The sequence below is a fragment of the Kogia breviceps genome, chromosome 9 (genome assembly GCF_026419965.1).
Source record: "Kogia breviceps isolate mKogBre1 chromosome 9, mKogBre1 haplotype 1, whole genome shotgun sequence".
Lineage (NCBI taxonomy): Eukaryota > Metazoa > Chordata > Mammalia > Artiodactyla > Physeteridae > Kogia > Kogia breviceps.
Genome location: NC_081318.1, coordinates 93,812,538 through 93,831,827, shown reverse-complemented (window position 1 = coordinate 93,831,827; position 19,290 = coordinate 93,812,538). Strand labels below are relative to the sequence as shown.

Here is a 19,290-nt window from a genome sequence, read left to right as displayed (position 1 = left end):
CCCACATGTCGTGGAGCGGCTGGGCCCGTGAGCCATGGCCGCTGAGCCTGTGCGTCTGGAGCCTGTGCTCCGCAACGGGAGAGGCCACAACAGTGAGAGGCCCGTGAACCGCAAAAAAAAAAAAAAAAAAAAAACCCAAACAAACAAACAGTAAAATTTATATTTGTGGAAAAGCAAGGTCAAGCATGGAGCCGGTAGTATCAATAACATATATTTGTAACTCCATATTGTAGTAACAATGAACTCTGTCATTACCTTAAGAAAACATAAACATTCCTGGTAGTAGCTTCAGCGTTCTTGCTGGCCATTTTGCTAATTCTGGAAACCCTAAAAATTAACATCAGCTGGTAGCTATTAGAACCCTTTTTATACAAAATTAGAGTAGTTTTTTTTTTTTTTTGGCCGTGCCATGTGGCATGTGGGATCTTAGTTCACCTTCCAGGGATTGAACCCTTGCCCCCTGCAGTGGAAGCAGGACTCTTAATCACCGGACAGCTGGGGAAGTCCCAAAATTAGAGTAGTTTTTGTTTTTGTGGTTTTTTTTTTTTGGCTGTGTTGGGTCTGTCGCTGTGTGCGGGCTTTCTCTAGTTGCGGCAAGCGGTGGCTACTCTTCTGTTGCGGTGCACAGGCTTCTCATTGCCGTGGCTTCTCGTTGCCGAGCACGGGCTCTAGGCACATGGGCTTCAGTAGTTGTGGCTCGCGGGCTCCAGAGCGCAGGCTCAGCAGTCGTGGCTCACGGGCCCAGCCGCTCTGCGGCGTGTGGGATCTTCCCGGGCCAGGGCTCGACCCCGTGTCCCCTGCATCGGGCAGGCGGACTCTCAACCACTGAGCCACCAGGGAAGCCCCGAGAGTAGTTTTTAAAAGAGTGTATGTTGAAGGAAATTGCCAATAGGAACAGGAATCCTGGTGGGATTTGAGGACATGGGCTTCCGAGAGCACGTCGAGACACAGTCCCCTAGCCCCTCTTCTGTAGCAAAACTAGCAATATCACTGCCTACTACACTAATCAAATAGCACACAGATGAGAGGTGAATGCATCTTTATCATTTATAATTTCAGATTCTAGTATCTCAGTTTTAAAATGGAATGACTGCGTCACCAGGGCCATATTCCAGAGTCCCTCGGGGAGAGGAAGCAGGGAGGGGCAGAGTGTGCAGGGTATTCAGATCCCCAGGCACAAAGCTGTGCTCGCGCAAAACCAGATTTGCTGAGCCCGCGCCGTGAGGGAGAGCACTAAAGAGAGGGAGGAAGGAAGCATTTTGCACGCCTTAGCTTCCTTCTGAAGGATTCTGAGGAGGGCGTAAGGGAAGCAAGGAACAGCTCTGTATTGGGTGCTGTTTCTGCTGTGAGTTTAAGAGAAGAAGTAAACCAGGTGGTGGGTGCTGCCATGAATGGAGGGCTATTTAGCAATTAGGAATCCCCAATAAGATATGGAAATAATAAGATGGGTTGGGACATTCTTGGAAGGAAAGAAGCAGCCATTCAAAGAGGAGGGATGTCGCATTTTACAGCTGCCGTAAGACTGGGGGAAGCAGTGCTTCCTGTTCTGTGTTCATCCTCCCAGCCTGAATGACAGCAGGGCTGCTTTCCACCACCACCCCCTTTTTTCTTTTTCAGTTTGAGCTGATTTTTTTTCATCTTTTAGTTCCAGACAGGTTTTCACTCTTGCAGTGGGGTGGGGGAGAGCATGGGGAGGAAAGCTGAGCGATCCCCTCGGTCATTCAGCTGACCCTCCTGTACTGTGCTCTGGACATTCCATTATCACTGATGGCTGGGACCTTCAGATGCTCTGTCTTAAGCAATGTTCATATCATAACCTGGACGAGAACATTGAAAAACACGCTTATAAAGTCATAAGTAGGGACTTGCCTGGTGGCGCAGTGGTTAAGAATCCGCCTGCCAATTCAGGGGACACGGGTTTGAGCCCTGGTCCGGGAGGATCCCACATGCCACGGAGCAACTAAGCCCATGAGCCACGACTACTGAGCCCATGTGCCACAACCACTGAAGCGCACGCACCTAGAGCCCGTACCCCACCACAAGAGAAGCCACCGCAGTGAGAAGCCCGCCCACCGCAACTAGAGAAAGCCCGCACGCATCAATGAAGACCCAAAAATACATAAATAAATTTTTTTTTTTTTAAAGTCATAAGTGACAGAAAGATGGAGGGACGGGAATTTCTGGATGAGTGGACTGAACAACGTATGAAATGCTAAGTGCCTGCCAGGGCCAGACACCTTGCATAAGGCATCTCCAGGAGGTACCTTGTGATGCTGCCGCATTCTGATCTTGTTTAAACCAGATCATCCTTCCCGCCCACAACGCACATTCCGTATTTAAAACTCCTGAGTGGCTCCTAAATGATCTGGCCTCTGCCTGCCTTTCCAGTTTTATCTTCTGCCTCTCTTCCCCTTACTCCCTGTAGTTGGACCACACTGGCCTTCTTTCTGTTCCTGGACACCAGCCTCATTCCCATACTGAGACCTTTGCTAGACTTCTCTGGAATGTGTGAGAATACGCTTACAGAGATTTTTGAGAAGAGTGACTCCTCATCATTTAAGTCTTTGCTTAAATTTTATCTTTTCAAAGAGGTCTTCCCTGTCAACTCTCTCCAATCCCTTCCCCCAGCCCAGTCTCTCTCATTACCTCTTCTATATATATTATATATATATATATATATATATATATATATATATATATATATATATATATATATATATATAATGGCACTTACCACTAAATTTTTGTAGAATTACTGTCTTTGGTTTTTTTTTTTTTTTTTTTTTTTTTGTGGTATGCGGGCCTCTCACTGTTGCGGCCTCTCCCGTTGCGGAGCAAAGGCTCCAGACGCGCAGGCTCAGCGGCCATGGCTCACGGGCCCAGCTGCTCCGCGGCATGTGGGATCTTCCCGGACCGGGGCACGAACCCGCGTCCCCCGCATCGGCAGGCGGCCTCTCAACCACTGCACAACCAGGGAAGCCCCTGTCTTTGTTTTTATGAGTGCTCCCTGAGAGCAGGGACTTGGTGTATACCACCAGCCACTGTGACAACAGTTGGCACACAATAAGTGACCAATTAATATCTGTTGAATGAACACATTTTTGTCAAGTGACTTCATTGTGTCGGCCACATCTGAGTGGACTAATAATTGCTATTCTAGCGAAAATCCTTGGTTAAGCTAGTCACGACAGAGCAGTGGCCTGTGAGTGGTCCGCATGAGAAATCTGCCCCACAGATTGTGTGGTGACTATCAGACCCCATCAGATTCACATTAAGGGCATTTTGAATCCAAGATATAGAGGGAAGGCAGTAGAAATCAGCAGCAGCAAAGGGGGCAATAGAAGCAAAAGTGAATAAAAAAGCAGAGAGAGAGAAACAAAGACAAATTTGGGGCCTTCAAAATAGTGTCACTAGCATTTGGATTGCTCACGTTACCAAAGATGTTTTAAGCCAGGAGAGTTACTGCTGTGTCGTAAATGATAAACATTTGTCTGGTTGCCCAAGAGGCCTTTTTCTTATATCTTTCAGTAAAAATCTATCACCTTAGTCACGTTTTTGCCACATGAAAGGATATTTGACAGAGACCAAACTGTAACCTAAGATGATAGGTTCAATAGGCTGGGGTGATGGGCCTAATGCAGTACATTAAGATTTCACAGGTATAAACTTAAAATCTCTCCATTTATGTTCAAAGAATCAACCATACAAATTGGAGATTAGTGGAAGATATAAGTAAGCCGCAACCTAAAAACAATCTTTTTGCAAATTGCAAGTTCAGTTTATATTTAAAACAGTGTGATAATTTTTTAAATTTTATTTTATTTTTTATAGAGCAGGTAATAGCGTGATGATTTTTTAAAAAGTAATTCCATCTTAGGCAACTTTTATAAAACTATAGTGTTCTTCCCTGGAGAAGGGATCTTCTCTCTCCATGCTGCATATCCACACTGCCTGGAATATGGTATTCAGCTCTGGGTACATGCTTTTTGAGGAATTCTGTAGGAGCCCCCAAGCTGAGTCTATGTGAGCTCACCACTGGAAGTCAGATTGGCATGGGTTTGTCTGGTTGGTTGATGGACAAATGAACCTCTTGAGAGAATAGAACCAAAAGGAAGAGTCAGACAGCTAAGCTTGGCCCAGTTGCAAAGCTTAAGTGTTTCAAGGAGTGGTCTGGGCTTAAGTTTTGTCACTTGAATTTATCTCCTGATTCAGGCAATCCCTCGCCTTCAAATTGATACCCGATTCCTATGGAGAGGGATTGGGAATAAAACAATTAAACAGCAATTTCATAAAATCTTCAAGACTTCGGGGCCTCTGGGGTCTAAGCAACACATCCTTGGTACTTGTGAAAGATAATCGACTAAATCATATAGGCATAGGAGTGGTCTTCCCCCTTTGCCACAGAAATATGATTTTCTTGGGCTCTGGTGCACCACTAATGGTACTGAAAGCGACAGAATGTCTGGCACAGGCAGCCAAGCTGCAGGCAGAGAGGCTGCAAGCAGAATGAGCTGGACCAGGAAGGGCAGCTGATCAGACTGAGAGCACAAGTGCTCTTTGGGGACTCAGAGAAATAGCCAGAACACTTCCCAAAGGGAGCTAGAGCTGTCATCTGTGTCTGATGTACCCCAATATGAAAAAGGATCTGGAAGCACTGAAAAGTGAGGAATAATTGAAAGAAATTTTAGCTTGGGAAAGAGAAGACATGGAGGAATTTGACAGATGTCTTTCATTGTTGGGGAGCCATTGGGAAATGGGAAGAAAAAGGAACATTATTTGTACAGTGCCTATTCTTTTTTCATCTTTTCAAAACTGTGCCAATGCTTCCACATTTCTTACCTCATTTGATTTCCATAGTTGTCATTCCTCCCATATTTACAAATGAGAAAAATGAAGCTTGGAAAGTTTTAAACAATGTGCCTGAAGTGATGTAGCCAATAGGTGGTTGAGCTGGGATTAGGCCATAAATCCAGTGGTGTGCTGGTACATGTTTAACTATTGGCTCTTTGCGGGGAAAAGAAGCCTTGTTTTGTAGTGTGTGCTGACTTCTGTGGTGTAAATTCTCCCATCGGGGTGGACTTCAAGCTACCAACGTAACAACATTAAACACTGTGTTGGGAAGAGCTGCACACAAACAGCTCTTGCAAGCCGTATGAGCCAGTGCAGTACACCACCTTATCTCCACACTCTCTCCATCCTATATGCTTCTTCCCAGGATATGTCTTAGTCTCCATGAAGCAGAGGTTGCTATAGCTACTGACTGGAAATTCAAAAATAGACTGTCCTGAGGTGGTTGGCTTTCAACCCTAGCTGAGAGGCTGCTTGGTATGGGGTTGTAAGAGAAGGAGATTCAGATATTGAGGTTTGTCAGGATTTCCAAGCCTTGACGCACATCAGAATCACCTGGACAGCTGAAACGTACTTTCCCAGTGATCTTAATGCAATCAGATGTTCTTATCCACAGACATCTGGGAAACCACTGTAGTCTATGATTCTTGCTCTTTGGGAGTTGAGTAGCTTCCTGTAGACCAACCCAAGAGTGAAACTCAGACTGTCCTTGCAAATCGGGGACATTCCATGAATCCTAAGCTCACTACGGTTTCGTTGGACATCCTCTCAGAAGTCCTTATCCTTCCACAGAAGAATTAGATTGTAGGATACAATACAGATCTTGTTTTTATTTTGTTGTTTTTTTTTAAAGGAATAAATAAAACCTAATCCACAGTCAAAGTTTCACCTTAATGATGGCACAGGACATGACAGAGGCTGTAGGTTAATCTGAATTTCTGCAAAGCATTGTAATTTCCCCTGATGTCCCCCTCTGTTCATTTACATGTACATCATAAACCTATATTTCATTTCTGGCCTGGATCCATATAGGCAGTCTTACGGCTCTAGCTTTGCTCTCTCTGACTTCAAGAACTAAAACAAAGAGGAGATCAATGAAGATGGAGGAGAATAGGGCGTGGATTTCACCTCCCTCCACAAACAAGTCAAAAATACATGTATGTGGGCTTCCCTGGTGGCGCAGTGGTTGAGAGTCCACCTGCCGATGCAGGGGACACGGGTTCGTGCCCCAGTCCGGGAAGATCCCACATGCCGCGGAGCAGCTGGGCCCGTGAGCCATGGCCGCTGAGCCTGCGCGTCCAGAGCCCGTGCTCCGCAACGGGGAGGCCACAATAGTGAGAGGCCCGCATACCGCAAAAAAAAAAAAAGAAAAAAAAAAAATCTACGTGTGGAACAGTTCTCACTGAAAACTAACTAGAAATAGAAGGACGCTCGTACAACCAAGGCTGTAAGAAGATCCACATGTAATCGGGTAGGAAGGAAAGAAAAGCAGTTGTGTCAGGATCCATGCCCCTGGCAGGGGACTCAGAAGAATTCTAAGGGAGATTGCACAGGCAGACATCTGCCTTGGGGTGTGAGTGGTGAGAGCTGCAGACTGGATGCACTGGTCCTGGGGTCCTACGAAGGGGAGATCAGCCCCTTTGGCTGGTTGGAGGACTGCTGAGACTAACAGAGGGTCTGTGGGAAGCCTCGACTCCACGCGTGAGGAGCGTGTATGCTGGCTTTCCCTCGAGGCAGGGTGGAGAGAAGTCTGCTCTAATGGCCCCCATGTTTCTGTGACCTGCTCACTTCAAGCCACAGCATAGCACTGGATCTGGGGTGGCCACAACCAGGGAGAAGACTTGATCATGGGACACAGATATGACCCGGACCCAGGGCAGAGCCTAGGTGGGGCAGTGGTGGCTCTCGTTAGCGCTAACTCAAGCCGTGCATCAGAAGCAGCCCAAGTCTCTGATGACAATCACTTGACCATAGCTCACACACTGCTGAGAGTCCATGTGGGCCCCACCTGCCCTAATAATGAACTATCAGAAAAAGTTTTTTAAAAATCCTGTTTAAAATCACATCAAATAGAGTAAAATACCTAGGAATAAATTTAGCCAAGGAGGTGAAAGACCTATACTCTGAAAACTATAAAACACTAATGAAGGAAAGTGAACATGATACAAAGAAGTAAAAAGATGTCCCATGCTTTTTTACTGGAAGTATCAAAATTCTTAAAATGACCATACTACCCAAAGCAATCTACAGATTTAAGTCAATTCCTATCAAAATACCTGTGACATTTTTCACAGAACTAGAACGAATAATCCTAAAATTCATATGGAACCACAAAAGACCCAGAACTGCCAAAGCAATTTTGAAAAAAAAGAACAGAGCTGGGGGAATCACACTCCCTGGCCTCAGACTACTACAGAGCTACAGTAATCAAAACAGCATGGTACTGGCACAAAACCAGACACATGGATCAATGGAACAGAATAGAGCCCAGAAATAAACCACTATGCCTATGGTCAATTAATCTATGAAAAAGGTGGCCAGTATATACTATGGAGAAAAGACATTCTTTTCAATAAGTAGTGCTGGGGAAACCAGACAACTACATGTAAAACAGTGAAATTAGAACATTTCCTCTCACCATATACAAAAATAAACTCTAAATGGATTAAAGACCTCAATGTAAGACCTGAAACCATAAAACTCCTAGAAGAGAACACAGGCAGAAGACTGTCTCGTGTAAATCATAGCAATATTTTTTTGGATCTGTCTCCTAAGACAAAAGAAATAAAAATAAAAAGAAACAAATTGGACCTAATTAAACTGAAAAGCTTTTGCACAGCAAAGGAAACCATTGATAAAATGAAAAGACAACTTTGGAGTAGGAGAAAATATTTGCAAATGATATGACCAATAAGGGGTTAATATCCAAAATTCATATACAGTCCATACAACTCAAAATCAAAAAAACAACCCAATCAAGAAATGGGCCGAAGACCTGAATAGACATTTTTCCAAAGAAGACATACAGATGGCTAACAGGCACATGAAAAGATGCTCACCATCACTAATTATTAGAGAAATGCAAATCAAATCCACAATGAGATACCACTCGCATCTGTCAGAATGGCTATCATCAAAAAGACCACAAATAACAAATGTTGGTGAAGATGTGGAGAAAAGGAAACCCTTGTACACTGTTGGTGGGAATATAAATTGGTACAGCCACTATGGAAAACAGTTTAGAGTTTCCTCAAAAAACTAAAAAGTAGAACTACCATATGACCCAACAAGTCCATTCCTGGGTATATATCTGGAAAAATGAAAACACTAATTTGAAGAGATACATGCACCTCAGTGTTCATAACAGCACTGTTTACAATAGCCAAGATATAGAAGCAATCCAAGTGTCAATCAAGAGATGAATGGATAAAGAAGATGTGGCATATATATATATATATATATATATATATATATATATATACACAGACACAATGAAATACTACTCAGGCATAAAAAAAGAATAAAGTTCCCCCATTTGTAGCAATGTGGATGGACCTAGAGAATATCCTGTTGGCAAAATAAGTCAGACAGAAAGGCAAATACTATATGGTATCACTTATATGTGGAATCTACAAACAAAACAAATGAATGTATATAGCAAAACAGAAACAGACTCACAGACAGAAAACAAACTAGGAGTTACCAGTGGGGAGAGGGGAGGGGGGAGGCGCAAGATACGGTTATGGGATTGATAAAACTACTATGTATAAAGTAGGTAAGTAACAAGGATATATCTTACAACACAGGAAATTATAGCCATTATTTTCCAATAACTTTTAATGGAGTACAATCTGTAAAAATACTGAATCGCTGTGCTGTACACCTGAAACTAATATATTATTATAAATTAACTATTTTTTTAAAGAAGAATTGGAACAGAGAGAAGAGGAACTCTCCAACAGACACAGGCCTGGGTCTTGCATCCACATCTTACTAGCTTTGTGCCCTCAGGAAATATAATTAGCCGCTCAAAATCTCAGCTTTGTCCTCTATAAAAACAGTATAATAATGCTTAGTGCCTGAGTTTGTTATGAGGATTAAATAAGATTTGTAAAGCCCTTAGCATAGTGCCTGGTACATGAAGAAGGTACAATAAGTGGTGCCTTTAAATAATAAGCTGAATCTCAAATGTAAAATTCTAAAATGACACAAGTATATGGAATGAAACAGCAAAGGAACATACAGAGATGACTACATCATAGATGTGCATGATCAAAGACACATTGTAAATTATCATCAGTCTATATATTGTGAAAAGACTTCATAGGTTTCCTAAGGTGTGTGGAAATGATAACCTCATTTCCACTTTAAGTAGGTTTTCTGAGTACATTTGTCCTTTGTACTTTGTATCAAGAAAATGGAAGACATCCAGATCACTCAAGGAGTAGGGGGAGGGTATTTCTTATGCCTAAGAAAGAACACTGAATATAGACAGTTTTGTGAGTTGTTACTCAGAATGGTCTATAAGGCCAGAGTTGTTAACTAGCTACCATAAAACTCTACAGTTGTAGCCTCTGCCTAGGGGCACACAAGGATGCAAAGCTGACAAATCATACATGGCTGCCTGCCATCCGCCCCAGTTAAGAGCTTCTAATCAGCAGATTGCTGTGCAAGGTAGCTCATACTGATAACTCCACTTAAAAACTGACTTTGAAGCAAGGTCAAGAGAGATGCTAGATTGCATGTACAATGAGTATCTGAGGACAGCCTTGAATTAAATCATCGCACACATCAGACTCAGCTTTTTCTCCAAGGCCCTGGAAGTCTTGCAGAAACATAAATTTCCTATCCTCTTGTACTTCCTTTCCATCCCTCCCCACATCCCACTTCTGCCCAGTCCCAAGTAGGTTCTGCAGAATTCAGGGAATCATCATTCATTTATTCAGTCCACAGACACAGTAGGAGTGTCTGCTGTGTGCCAAGAACAGGAATAGGTGCTAGAGGTATACATATGGATCAGGCAGAGTATCTGCATATGAGTAGCCCACCTTCTGGTTTGGGAAACAGAAATGGAAACAAATAGTTATACTATAATTTGCTACCTGCTTTAATAGTTCTCTGACAGCACCAAGGCAGAGATGACCATTCTGCTTTGAGAAGGTGGGAGAGCTCCTCAAATGTGGTGATTCTTGATTTGAGTGTTGAGGGATGAGCTTGAGTGCTCAGGGGTGAAGCCAGGGAAGATAAATTCTTTTTAAAAAGAAAATAAATTTATTTATTTTATTTTATTTTATTTATTTTTGGCTATGTTGGGTCTTCGTTGCAGTGCACATGCTTCTCATTGTGGTGGCTTCTCTTGTTGCGGAGCACAGGCTCTAGGCAAGTGGGCTTCAGTAGTTGTGGCACACAGGCTCAGTAGTTGTGGCACATGGACTTAGTTGCTCCATGGTATGTGGGATCTTCCCGGACCAGGGATCAAACCCATGTCCCCTGTATTGGCAGGAGGATTCTTAACCACTGTGCCACCAGAGCAGTCCCAGGGAAGATAATTTTAAGCAGAAGAAGCAATGTGTGCAAAAGCTCGGATGTGTGTGTGGTTGACATGCAGGCTACGTGGTGGACAGGGAGGCTGGAAAGGTTGGCTGGAGAGCGATTGTAACAGCAGTAACATGTGAATGTGAAATTCAAAGGTAAACCATGTTTTGCTACAGCTCCGAATTTTAGAATCGGAAGGGATCTTAGGGATTGTGCAGGTAACTTCACAGAGGCTCAGGGTGCTTAATGACATGTTCATGGCAGGACCAGAAGCAATCTGTCGGGAGGGGAAAAAATCTCCCACTTCCCCTTTTAGTTCTTTCGGCTGGTTGAATAATTAAAATGACATAAGACAGATTAACAGGAGAAAAAAAAAGAAATTTAATTATGAACATACAGGGAATCCACATAAACACAGGAAATTCTAAAGAACCAAGTAAAATGAGGTATATATGTCATCCTGGACCAAGGAGAAGGGAGTAGGGGTCTGGGACTTCAAAAGTAAAGAAGTAAATTCATAGGAAGAATGAAGAGAGCAAATGTTTAGTATCAATAAATAAACGTTTGCTGGGCCAAACCAACAATGGGACACAAAGGGGAATTTTAATTGACTTTGCTAGGTTCCTCCCTTGTCTACCACACCTAATTCATATTATACTATAGATACCTCTGGTGATAGTTCTCTTTCCTGGAATAGGCCCTCTATCTAAATTCTTTTAGGCAGTTAAGTGAGAGTTGCAAAGAAAAACTTCCCGAGTCTTCTGTTTCTTCCTCACGCCAAGAGACACATTTTGGGTTGGTAAATTTTGCTTCCCTACCAATATCTCCCAACACTAGGACTTCTGCTCCTTTCTCTGAATCTTCCAACCATGACTTCTAGCACCAACCTGGAAATTTGATCCTCTCAAGCCTGGAAATTGGGTCTCTCAGAGCTCAACCTGGAAGTCACAGTATAGAGTTTAGACCTATGTGTCTACTCATGAATGTTATGCTAATGGACAAATATTTTATATATATATATATATATAGTTATCACACTTCAAATACTGCTTAAAGGAGAATGTGTTGGTTTTCCATTGCTATTGTAACAAAGTACCTTAAATTTGGTGATTTATACACATTTATATATTTTCTTACAGTTCTGGAGGCCAAAAGCCAAAATCATTTTCACTGGGCTAAACTCAGTGTGTCAGCAAGGCCGGTTTCTTCCAGAGGCCGCCCACCTTCCTTGGCTGTGACTGAATCACACCAATCCCTGTTGCTGTTGCCACATTGCCTTCTTTTTTCTTTTTAAAAAATTCTTATTTATTTATTTATTTTTGGCTGCGTTGGGTCTTTGTTGCTGTGCGTAGGCTTTCTCTAGTTGCAACAAACGGGGGCCTACTCTTCGCTGCAGTGTGCAGGCTTCTAATCATTGCGGTGGCTTCTCTTGTTGAGGAGCATGGGCTCTAGGTGCGCAGGCTTCAGTAGTTGTGGCACAAAGGCTCAGTAGTTGTGGTGCATGGGCTTAGTTGCTCCATGGCACGTGGGCTCTTCCCGGACTAGGCATGTGGGCTTCAGTAGTTGTAGCACGTGGGCTCAGTAGTTGTGGCTCATGGGCTCTAGAGCACAGGCTCAGTAGTTGTGGCACACAGGCTTAGTTGCTCCACAGCATGTGGGATCTTCCCGGACCAGGGATCAAACCCATGTCCCTTGCATTGGCAGGCAGATTCTTAACCACTGCACCACCAGGGAAGTGCCTTGCCTTCTTCTCTCTTTGACCTTCTACCCTCCCTCTTCTAAGGACCCTTGTGATTACATTTAGGGTTCACCTGGATAATCCAGGCTAATCTCCCCATCTTGATGACATGTGTAAGTCTCTTTTGCCACATAGGTAACATTCACAGATTCTGGGGCTCAAGAGGTGAGTATTTTCTGGGGAAGAGAGGATTCTTCAGTTTACCACAGAGAGCAGTATTCTTTGTTCTTGAATTGGAAGCAGATGACATTCACCTCTTTGTGGCTGGAGACTTGGGAATTTAGGGGTAGATGGGAAGGACTGGGACAAGTAACCCTCATTAGTTACTCAGCCTCTGGAAAATCAGATACTAGAGGGGTTTGGGGGGAAGAAGGCAAGAAGAAGTCTTTTCTCTCCCTGCCCATAATAAATGCCATCCAAGTTGAATTAACATTGTGCTGGAAATGTGGTTGACAATTTAAAAAGGGTTAAGGAACTCCTTCTGAAAATTTTTTCACTGAATCACTGATGGCAGAGCCACGTGACTAGCTGAGTAAACTTTTTTACAGATGCGGGAGGTTCATAGTTTTTGATTCTGGATTGGCTGTGTGTACAGTTCGGGACATGCCGAAGACTCTGTTCTGAGTCTTTTACCCTTAGACCCAGGTAAAAAGCCCTGTGCTTGAGAGCCCACTCTGGCCTCCTTTGGCTGCACCTCTTCTCGGGTGTGCCATGGGGACCTGTCTAAATGATCTCCAGGTACCCAGGAATTTGGAGTCCTGCCAAAATGGTCCCAAGCTTTCTTCCAGGGCCTGGACGAACCTCTTCCCCATGTCCATACTCCTGAGGTCAGGCAGCACACTGCTGTGTGCACCCTAAGGCCCATGGGTGGCCAAGGGGTGGCTCTTTGGGGAATGGAAGGAACTTAGATATGGGGAAGGGTTCATATGGGTAAGCACCAGGCCATCATGGTACAGAGCAAAGCTCTGGAGCTGATATCACAGACCAAAGGCCAGCTCTCCCAGACGGATGGCCAGGGTCTGGTGGAGAGCTCTGAGGAGGCTGAGAACTCCAAAGAACCTGGGCTTCCTTGTCTTCATGAAGGTATATTTTCTCAAGGTAGGAGGATCGAATATATTTTACTTAACCATTTGTCAGCTTGATTTATGACGTTTAAATAATTAGATATGTAGACTATGTCCCTTGTTAATACTCTTGCCTTGGGCTGTGTATATGCTAGTGGCAGGTCTGGCCAGAGCTACACTCACTGCTATGAATAGCAATGCCTAAATCAGAGGTACCTCACACATTGCACAAAGTAGTGCAATGAAAGCATCATAATGAGAAGGAATCAAGTCAAGTTTCTCTGGGCAGCAAACTGAATGTAAAAAGAAGTTCAATTAACCCAACAAGTCATTAGGAAAGTATCTCTCTTAGGGCCCAAACTTCTTAAGATAGAATATTTAGTTAACTAGGGTGAAGAGGATAAATAAGACTTAATGCCTTCAATATTAACAGTCAGTTTTTGATGTTTAGATTTTGGAAAATGTTTGATTCTATATTCTAAATTCCAATCTTTTGTTGTAATTCAGCTGCATGGGAACCCAAAATAACATTAGCAAAAAAGTACGAGAACAAAGAATGAGTGATATTTCACAATCAGTGTGCCTAGGCGAAGACTTCCCTCAAATCATATTCTTTGAACCACTTAGGTGTAGGAGGGCTACTCTCTCATTGGAGAAAACCACGGCAGGTCTTCCCATATTCTTCTGGTTAATTTGTTAGTGGATTCCTCCTGACAGTTGAATAAGGATGAAAAATTGAAGTCTATATTCAACACAAGCAGTGTTTTTAAAGTTAAAACTGGTGTTTTAAAAGTTAAATGAAGAATAAACTCAAATATAAAAGTTCAAAAAAACCCTGGAAATCTAATAATTTTTCTTAATCACAAAATACATATGTATTGGTGACTTTGGTTTCCTCTTTCACTTTTCTTTTTTTAATGCATCTAAAGTTTTATGATTAAAAATAGCCTAACACAGGGCTTCCTTGGAGGCGCAGTGGTTGAGAGTCCGCTTGCCGATGCGGGTGGGGGACACGGGTTTGTGCCCCAGTCCGGGAGGATCCCACATGCGGGGGAGCCTGTGCTCCGCAACGGGAGAGGCCACAACAGTGAGAGGCCCGCGTACCGCAAAAAAAAAAAAAAAAAAATAGAAGTTAGCTTCCTTATTGCTTTTTGGAGTTATCTACAGATTCTTAATGATCATGCTAATAAATTTTGATTTAACTGGAGGTGAACTCAGTAGTTAACTGAATTCCACAGGTGCTGCTATAAATACACAATGAATTAAAGTCCTCTAGTAAGTAGTCACGCTGTGCTCTAGTCCTCTGTGCCTTTAGGCCTGGAGCTGGGAGAAGAAAGGACAGTACTGATTGCAGAACTCACTTTACAGATGAGCTATTGTGCTAAAATTGGTTTATATGTGGTTTCCCAGAAGTAATTTAACTAACATTTTGTGAAGTATTTAAAATAAGCTCATTTGGGACTTCCCTGGCAGTCCAGTGGTTGGAATTTCACCTTCCAATGCAGGGGTTGCGGGTTCGATGCCTGACTGGGGAGCTGGGATCCCACATGCCTCGCAGACAAAAAAAAAAGAAAAAAAGAAAAACCCAAAACGTAAAACAGAAGCAATGTTGTAACAAATTCAATTAAGACTTTAAAAAATGGTCCACATCGAAAAAATCTTAAAAAAATAAAATAAGCTCATTTAATACTAGTCTCCAGAAATGTTACCTTGGCCACCAGCCACTTTAAGGGAACTGTGTAAATTTGCTCCTCTTCTTTACAGCATTAATTAACATTTAAAAATGAAGTAATGTTAAAACAAATTCAACTGAGTAAATTTTAAAGATCTTATAGGCTTTTTTCAATGATACATGAATTGGGCAGCATCTCATTTAACAAAAAGAAAGAAGCTCCAAGGAGTTGTACAAAAGGAAAGACCTTTACAGGCAGGAGGCAGTGGACCAGGAAGTTATAATAGCAGAAAGTGGATTGGTTGTGACAGGTCACTTTCCTTTAGGGGATGGCACAGGTCCATCAGGCCGATTAACTAGTGCTGACCAGGTGATTCCTGATTGACTGGTTTAAGATTCCTATTTTGGGAGAGGCTGACATTCTGAGTCTCCATTTGGTGATGTGGAGCTTAGCATAAGTGACTTCATTTTAGGACTGTTGTTTTAACACAGACAACTTAAAAGACAAACAGTTATATGCTGAAAGCCTGACTTCCTAGGGGTGGTGTAAGAAGGAAGGACAAATAAAACCCAGTTCAGCAGGTCAGGATCTAAAATTAAACCATGAGTGAAAGGGACAGTGTTCATTCTGCTCTGTACTGTGAAGCAGGGCAAGCTAGAGGTTTTACCTGGAGTGATAGAAATTGTTTTACTAAACAGCTTTTCATTGTCTAGAAAAATTAAGCTTTGGAAGTCAAGTAGAAATTATAACACAATCCATAAAGTTTATGTAGTAAACTACATAAAAGTTTACGTTTAGAAAGCATAAACATTAATTAATACAGCTTCAATTATAATCTCTATGTTGTATTAAAAGGTTAGTCATTCCTCCTAGACTTTCCTGGTCTACATAAATGTGCTTATCAGAAGCACCTGCTCTCAGTGAAAAACAAGCTGTAAACATTTGTCTCCATTTATCTGTAAGTTTGTGTAGAAAGGAGTTATCAAGCGAACGTTTCAAACTGCTTCTTAAACATAATAAGCGAATGCAATGCATGAGCCTAGGCAGTTAATAAGCCTAGTTCAGAAAAAAAAAAAAAAGGCTATAAAAGACATTCTTGGGACAATCGCACAAAGTTAAAACTAGACTGAACATTAAATGGTGTCAGGGAATTGTTTCCTTAGGTGTGCTACCGGTATTGTGATTGAGGCGAATGTCCTTTCTTTAGAAGAGGCAGGCTGAAATATTTAGGGGTGATTGATTTTGTTGTCTGCAATTTATTCAAACGGTGTAACAAAAAGGCATCTCTATTTTCTGTATGTTTGAAACTCATCATAAAGAATTCGAGCGAGGGGAAGAGGGCATCTTTTAAAAGTTCCTTAGCCAAGAGCATTGTGAAGACCTCCTGAGCTAACAGTAGCTTCAATTTACAGTTTGGATTTGTACAGCTGTGTCTTTTTTTTCCTGTTGCACGGGAGGTACCACTGAGTGAGTTCAGTCTCAGCCCAGCCCGCGAGCAAGCAGCTCTTAATCACACTTAAGTGAATAAGATTCAGCAACAGCTGCAAGCTGCCCTGAGGGGGTAAAAGTCCATACCTGGCATAATCTTCTTTACACTCCTACGCTATTACACTGGCACGGTCACTTTCAAATTGCAAAATAGTTTGGTTTGCATTTTCTACCAGTCTTATCTGCATTCGCAGTCCCAGACAGAGGGCATTTCTTTCTGGCCCGTGGACACACCCAGGAGGACTCTTATAGAGGAATCCCTTTGCCCAACCACCCATTGTTGAATTCTATTTCTATCTGTCTATGCTTAAATTACTTATTGAAACAGTAAATTTCATACTGCAGTTCAAAAAGGAAAACCTGGGAAAAGCTGGGAATCATAATTTGGTGCTCTGTTGTCATCATCCTGAGATTTTTTAAAAAACAAATTTAGATGAGAACTGTGTATACCAGGAAGCTGTGGCATCTTTTTAATAGTTACTGAGCACAGACCGTGACAAGGCAATGCTTTCCATGAATATTCAATACCTACTGTACACACTTAAAATTACAGTTTGGTTTCTTCGCTACGGGACTCCTGGCACCATACGTTGTAAGTATCCCGCTACCAGGTGCTGGTCTACTACGATCGCGCAGGCCACGAGAGGCCACCTAGATCCCATTTAATTTTAGCAATTAGGGCGGGTGTTCTAGAAGGTGTTCACGCTATCTGAAAGTTAGCTTCTAGGTCTAGGACAGGACAGCAAGTCTGGTGTCAGAAGGGCTTGCGCACAGTGCGAGAGAGGCATGGGCCCTGCCAGGAAGGGCAAAAGGTGCCGCGGCGCCTCCTGTAACCAACAAGGCCTCGGCGCCGGGGCCTGGGGGTGGGGGGCGGCCATCTTGGTAAAGGCCTGAGCGGCGGCCGGCGCGGGGCTGACGCTGGCGGGGCTACCAGATTCGAAGGACACAATGAGTGAGTGACCGGGCAACGTGGTGCGGAATCTAGCTCGGCCAGGGCCCCGCGCGGCGTGGGGGCGCCCGGTGGGCCTCGGATGCGGCGCCGGCTCGCCCCCAGGATGGTGAGGAGGCGAGCGCTGAGGCGCTGCCTGCAGCTCTTAACGCCTTCGGCGGAGCCGACGCGGCGGGGCCGGGGGCGGAGGAACCCGGGCGCTGGCTACCGTCGCCCCTTCCGCTGCGCTGGGGCGCTGTGTCCGGGGGCGCTGTGGCCCGTAGCCGAAGAGCAGCAGCAGAGGCGGCGGCGGCGCGCACGCCTAACCGACCATCGCGTCAGGTGAGCCCACGCTTCGTGCCCCGCTCCCTGCCTCCCTGCCCACCCCCGCTAGCGCCCGCCCCCCCTGCCGCCCCCCCGCTAGCGCCCGCCCCCCTGCCCACACCCGCTAGCGCCCGCCCCCCCCTGCCGCCCCCCCGCCCCCTGCCGCTCCCCCGCTAGCGCCCGCCCCCCGCCCCCCAGCGCCTTTCCTTCGCCCGGCTCCGCTTGCTTTCTCTCGGCCTCTGGATGGAGCGGTCCGCACTCCCCAGCTTGGGGCTGCTTGGACTCTTCCGCGGAGTAGAGCGGAATGTGGGTGGATTCCTGCTCCCGAGCCCTGCCTCATCCCGGAGATGCTGCACTTGTGAGTGGCAGGGATTCGTTTGAATTTCCGCACCTCACGAGGTGCGGAGCCCGCATCTCTGAGGCTGCCTGGATGAAGAGCCACATGATTTTTTTCGTTTGGGAGAGTAGCCGTCTCTGGGATTTGTTTTAAGTCCAATCTCCTCTGCAAATCACGAGGTTGCATCTTCACCGATTGGAATACATGTGGGTGTATTTTTTGGTTGTATGTAAATAAGTGGGTGGACAACTTCCTTGGAGCAATTTATTTCTGCTTCACCTGTAGTATTTATTTCTAAAAATCCGTTCCACCAGGTTTCTCCCCTTTTATCTTGAAAACTAACCATGGAATGGAAATGAAGAGCGAAAGATTGGAGCAAGGTGCGGTGAGGTGGTGGAAGCCGGCGCTTTCTTGAGTTTTCTGTTCGGTGGTCGTTTGTTTCTCAAACTGAGTATTATTGCAGGCTTTTCAGTCCAGGTATTCAGATAGGTTTTTTTTTTTTTTTTTTTTTTTTCAGCTGTAATCCTGGTAGTTGAGATAAATACGCTTATACAGGCTTCTGAGTCTGAGATGCATCACATCTCAGTTGAACCTGGAAAATATTGAGTATGAGAAAAGTTAACCTTCAAAAAGTAGCTAGGTTTTCCGCCTTGTCTTTACTGCAGTTCTATATGTTGTAATATGACTCACCTGGTTTACTTTGGCTAATTAGCATCAAGTGTTTGCTATTTGATAATTCTGATTAAGTTATTGAGAAAGTCATTCCTGAGATACAGCTCTCTGGAAATTAAGAAATAATTTCCATCTTTGTTAAGAATGGATATCTAGCAGTTCCATTTCTATTTTCAGTTTCATTGGTTTTGATTTAGCCGCAGACGTCGATATCATTTAGAAAGAAGTTATTTAATCTTTAAAAAGATTACCTATTTCCCACAGGAGTCTGATTTTGTTGCAAGAAGATTTAGATCTGCTGGAGAAGAAATTTAGGGCCAGTTTAAAATGTAAGAGAGATTGATTTCAATTCAAAGTGTTTTAACCGAAGATATTGTCGCAATTTTCAGATTTTATTTCGTTACATTCTGCAGGCTTTCCTGCTGCAAGAATTTCATGTCTCCAAGGGATGAAAATAGTGTATTTCTCATACTCTTATTTTCCTTTACAATTTCAAATTATATTGTACAGATTTCATATTGCAAAATTTAATTTTTAAATTAGTTATAAATGACTGATATTTTAATATAAGCATTCCGTCATAGGGTTTTGGTTTGGGTTATGCTTTAGATGATACAGTCATCCTGTATGAGAAGGGTATTATGTTACTTTGAGTATTAGTGAGCTTGGGAAATGGGGGACAT

The 19,290-nt window shown here is 43.6% G+C and overlaps 1 protein-coding gene across 6 annotated transcripts in view; it reads left to right on the top strand.

Moving 5' to 3' along the window:
* NAPEPLD (N-acyl phosphatidylethanolamine phospholipase D) overlaps nt 1–19,290 on the top strand; it is a 101,494-nt gene that overhangs the window by 42,233 nt on the left and 39,971 nt on the right. Inside the window, exons 1-2 of one of the 6 annotated variants that reach the window (XM_059074544.2) lie at nt 17,810–18,141; nt 18,250–18,315. The exons of 1 other annotated variant lie outside the window; for it this stretch is intronic. Coding sequence is in view for 3 of the 5 variants with exons in the window: in XM_059074541.2 (XP_058930524.1) it covers nt 17,378–17,616 (239 nt within the window). In the remaining 2 variants the exon portion in view is untranslated. Of the gene's footprint in view, nt 1–17,016; nt 17,617–17,790; nt 18,142–18,249; nt 18,316–19,290 lie in introns of those variants that run through there. 4 more of the 6 variants (XM_059074541.2, XM_067042794.1, XM_059074543.2 and 1 more) reach the window with 4 other exon arrangements.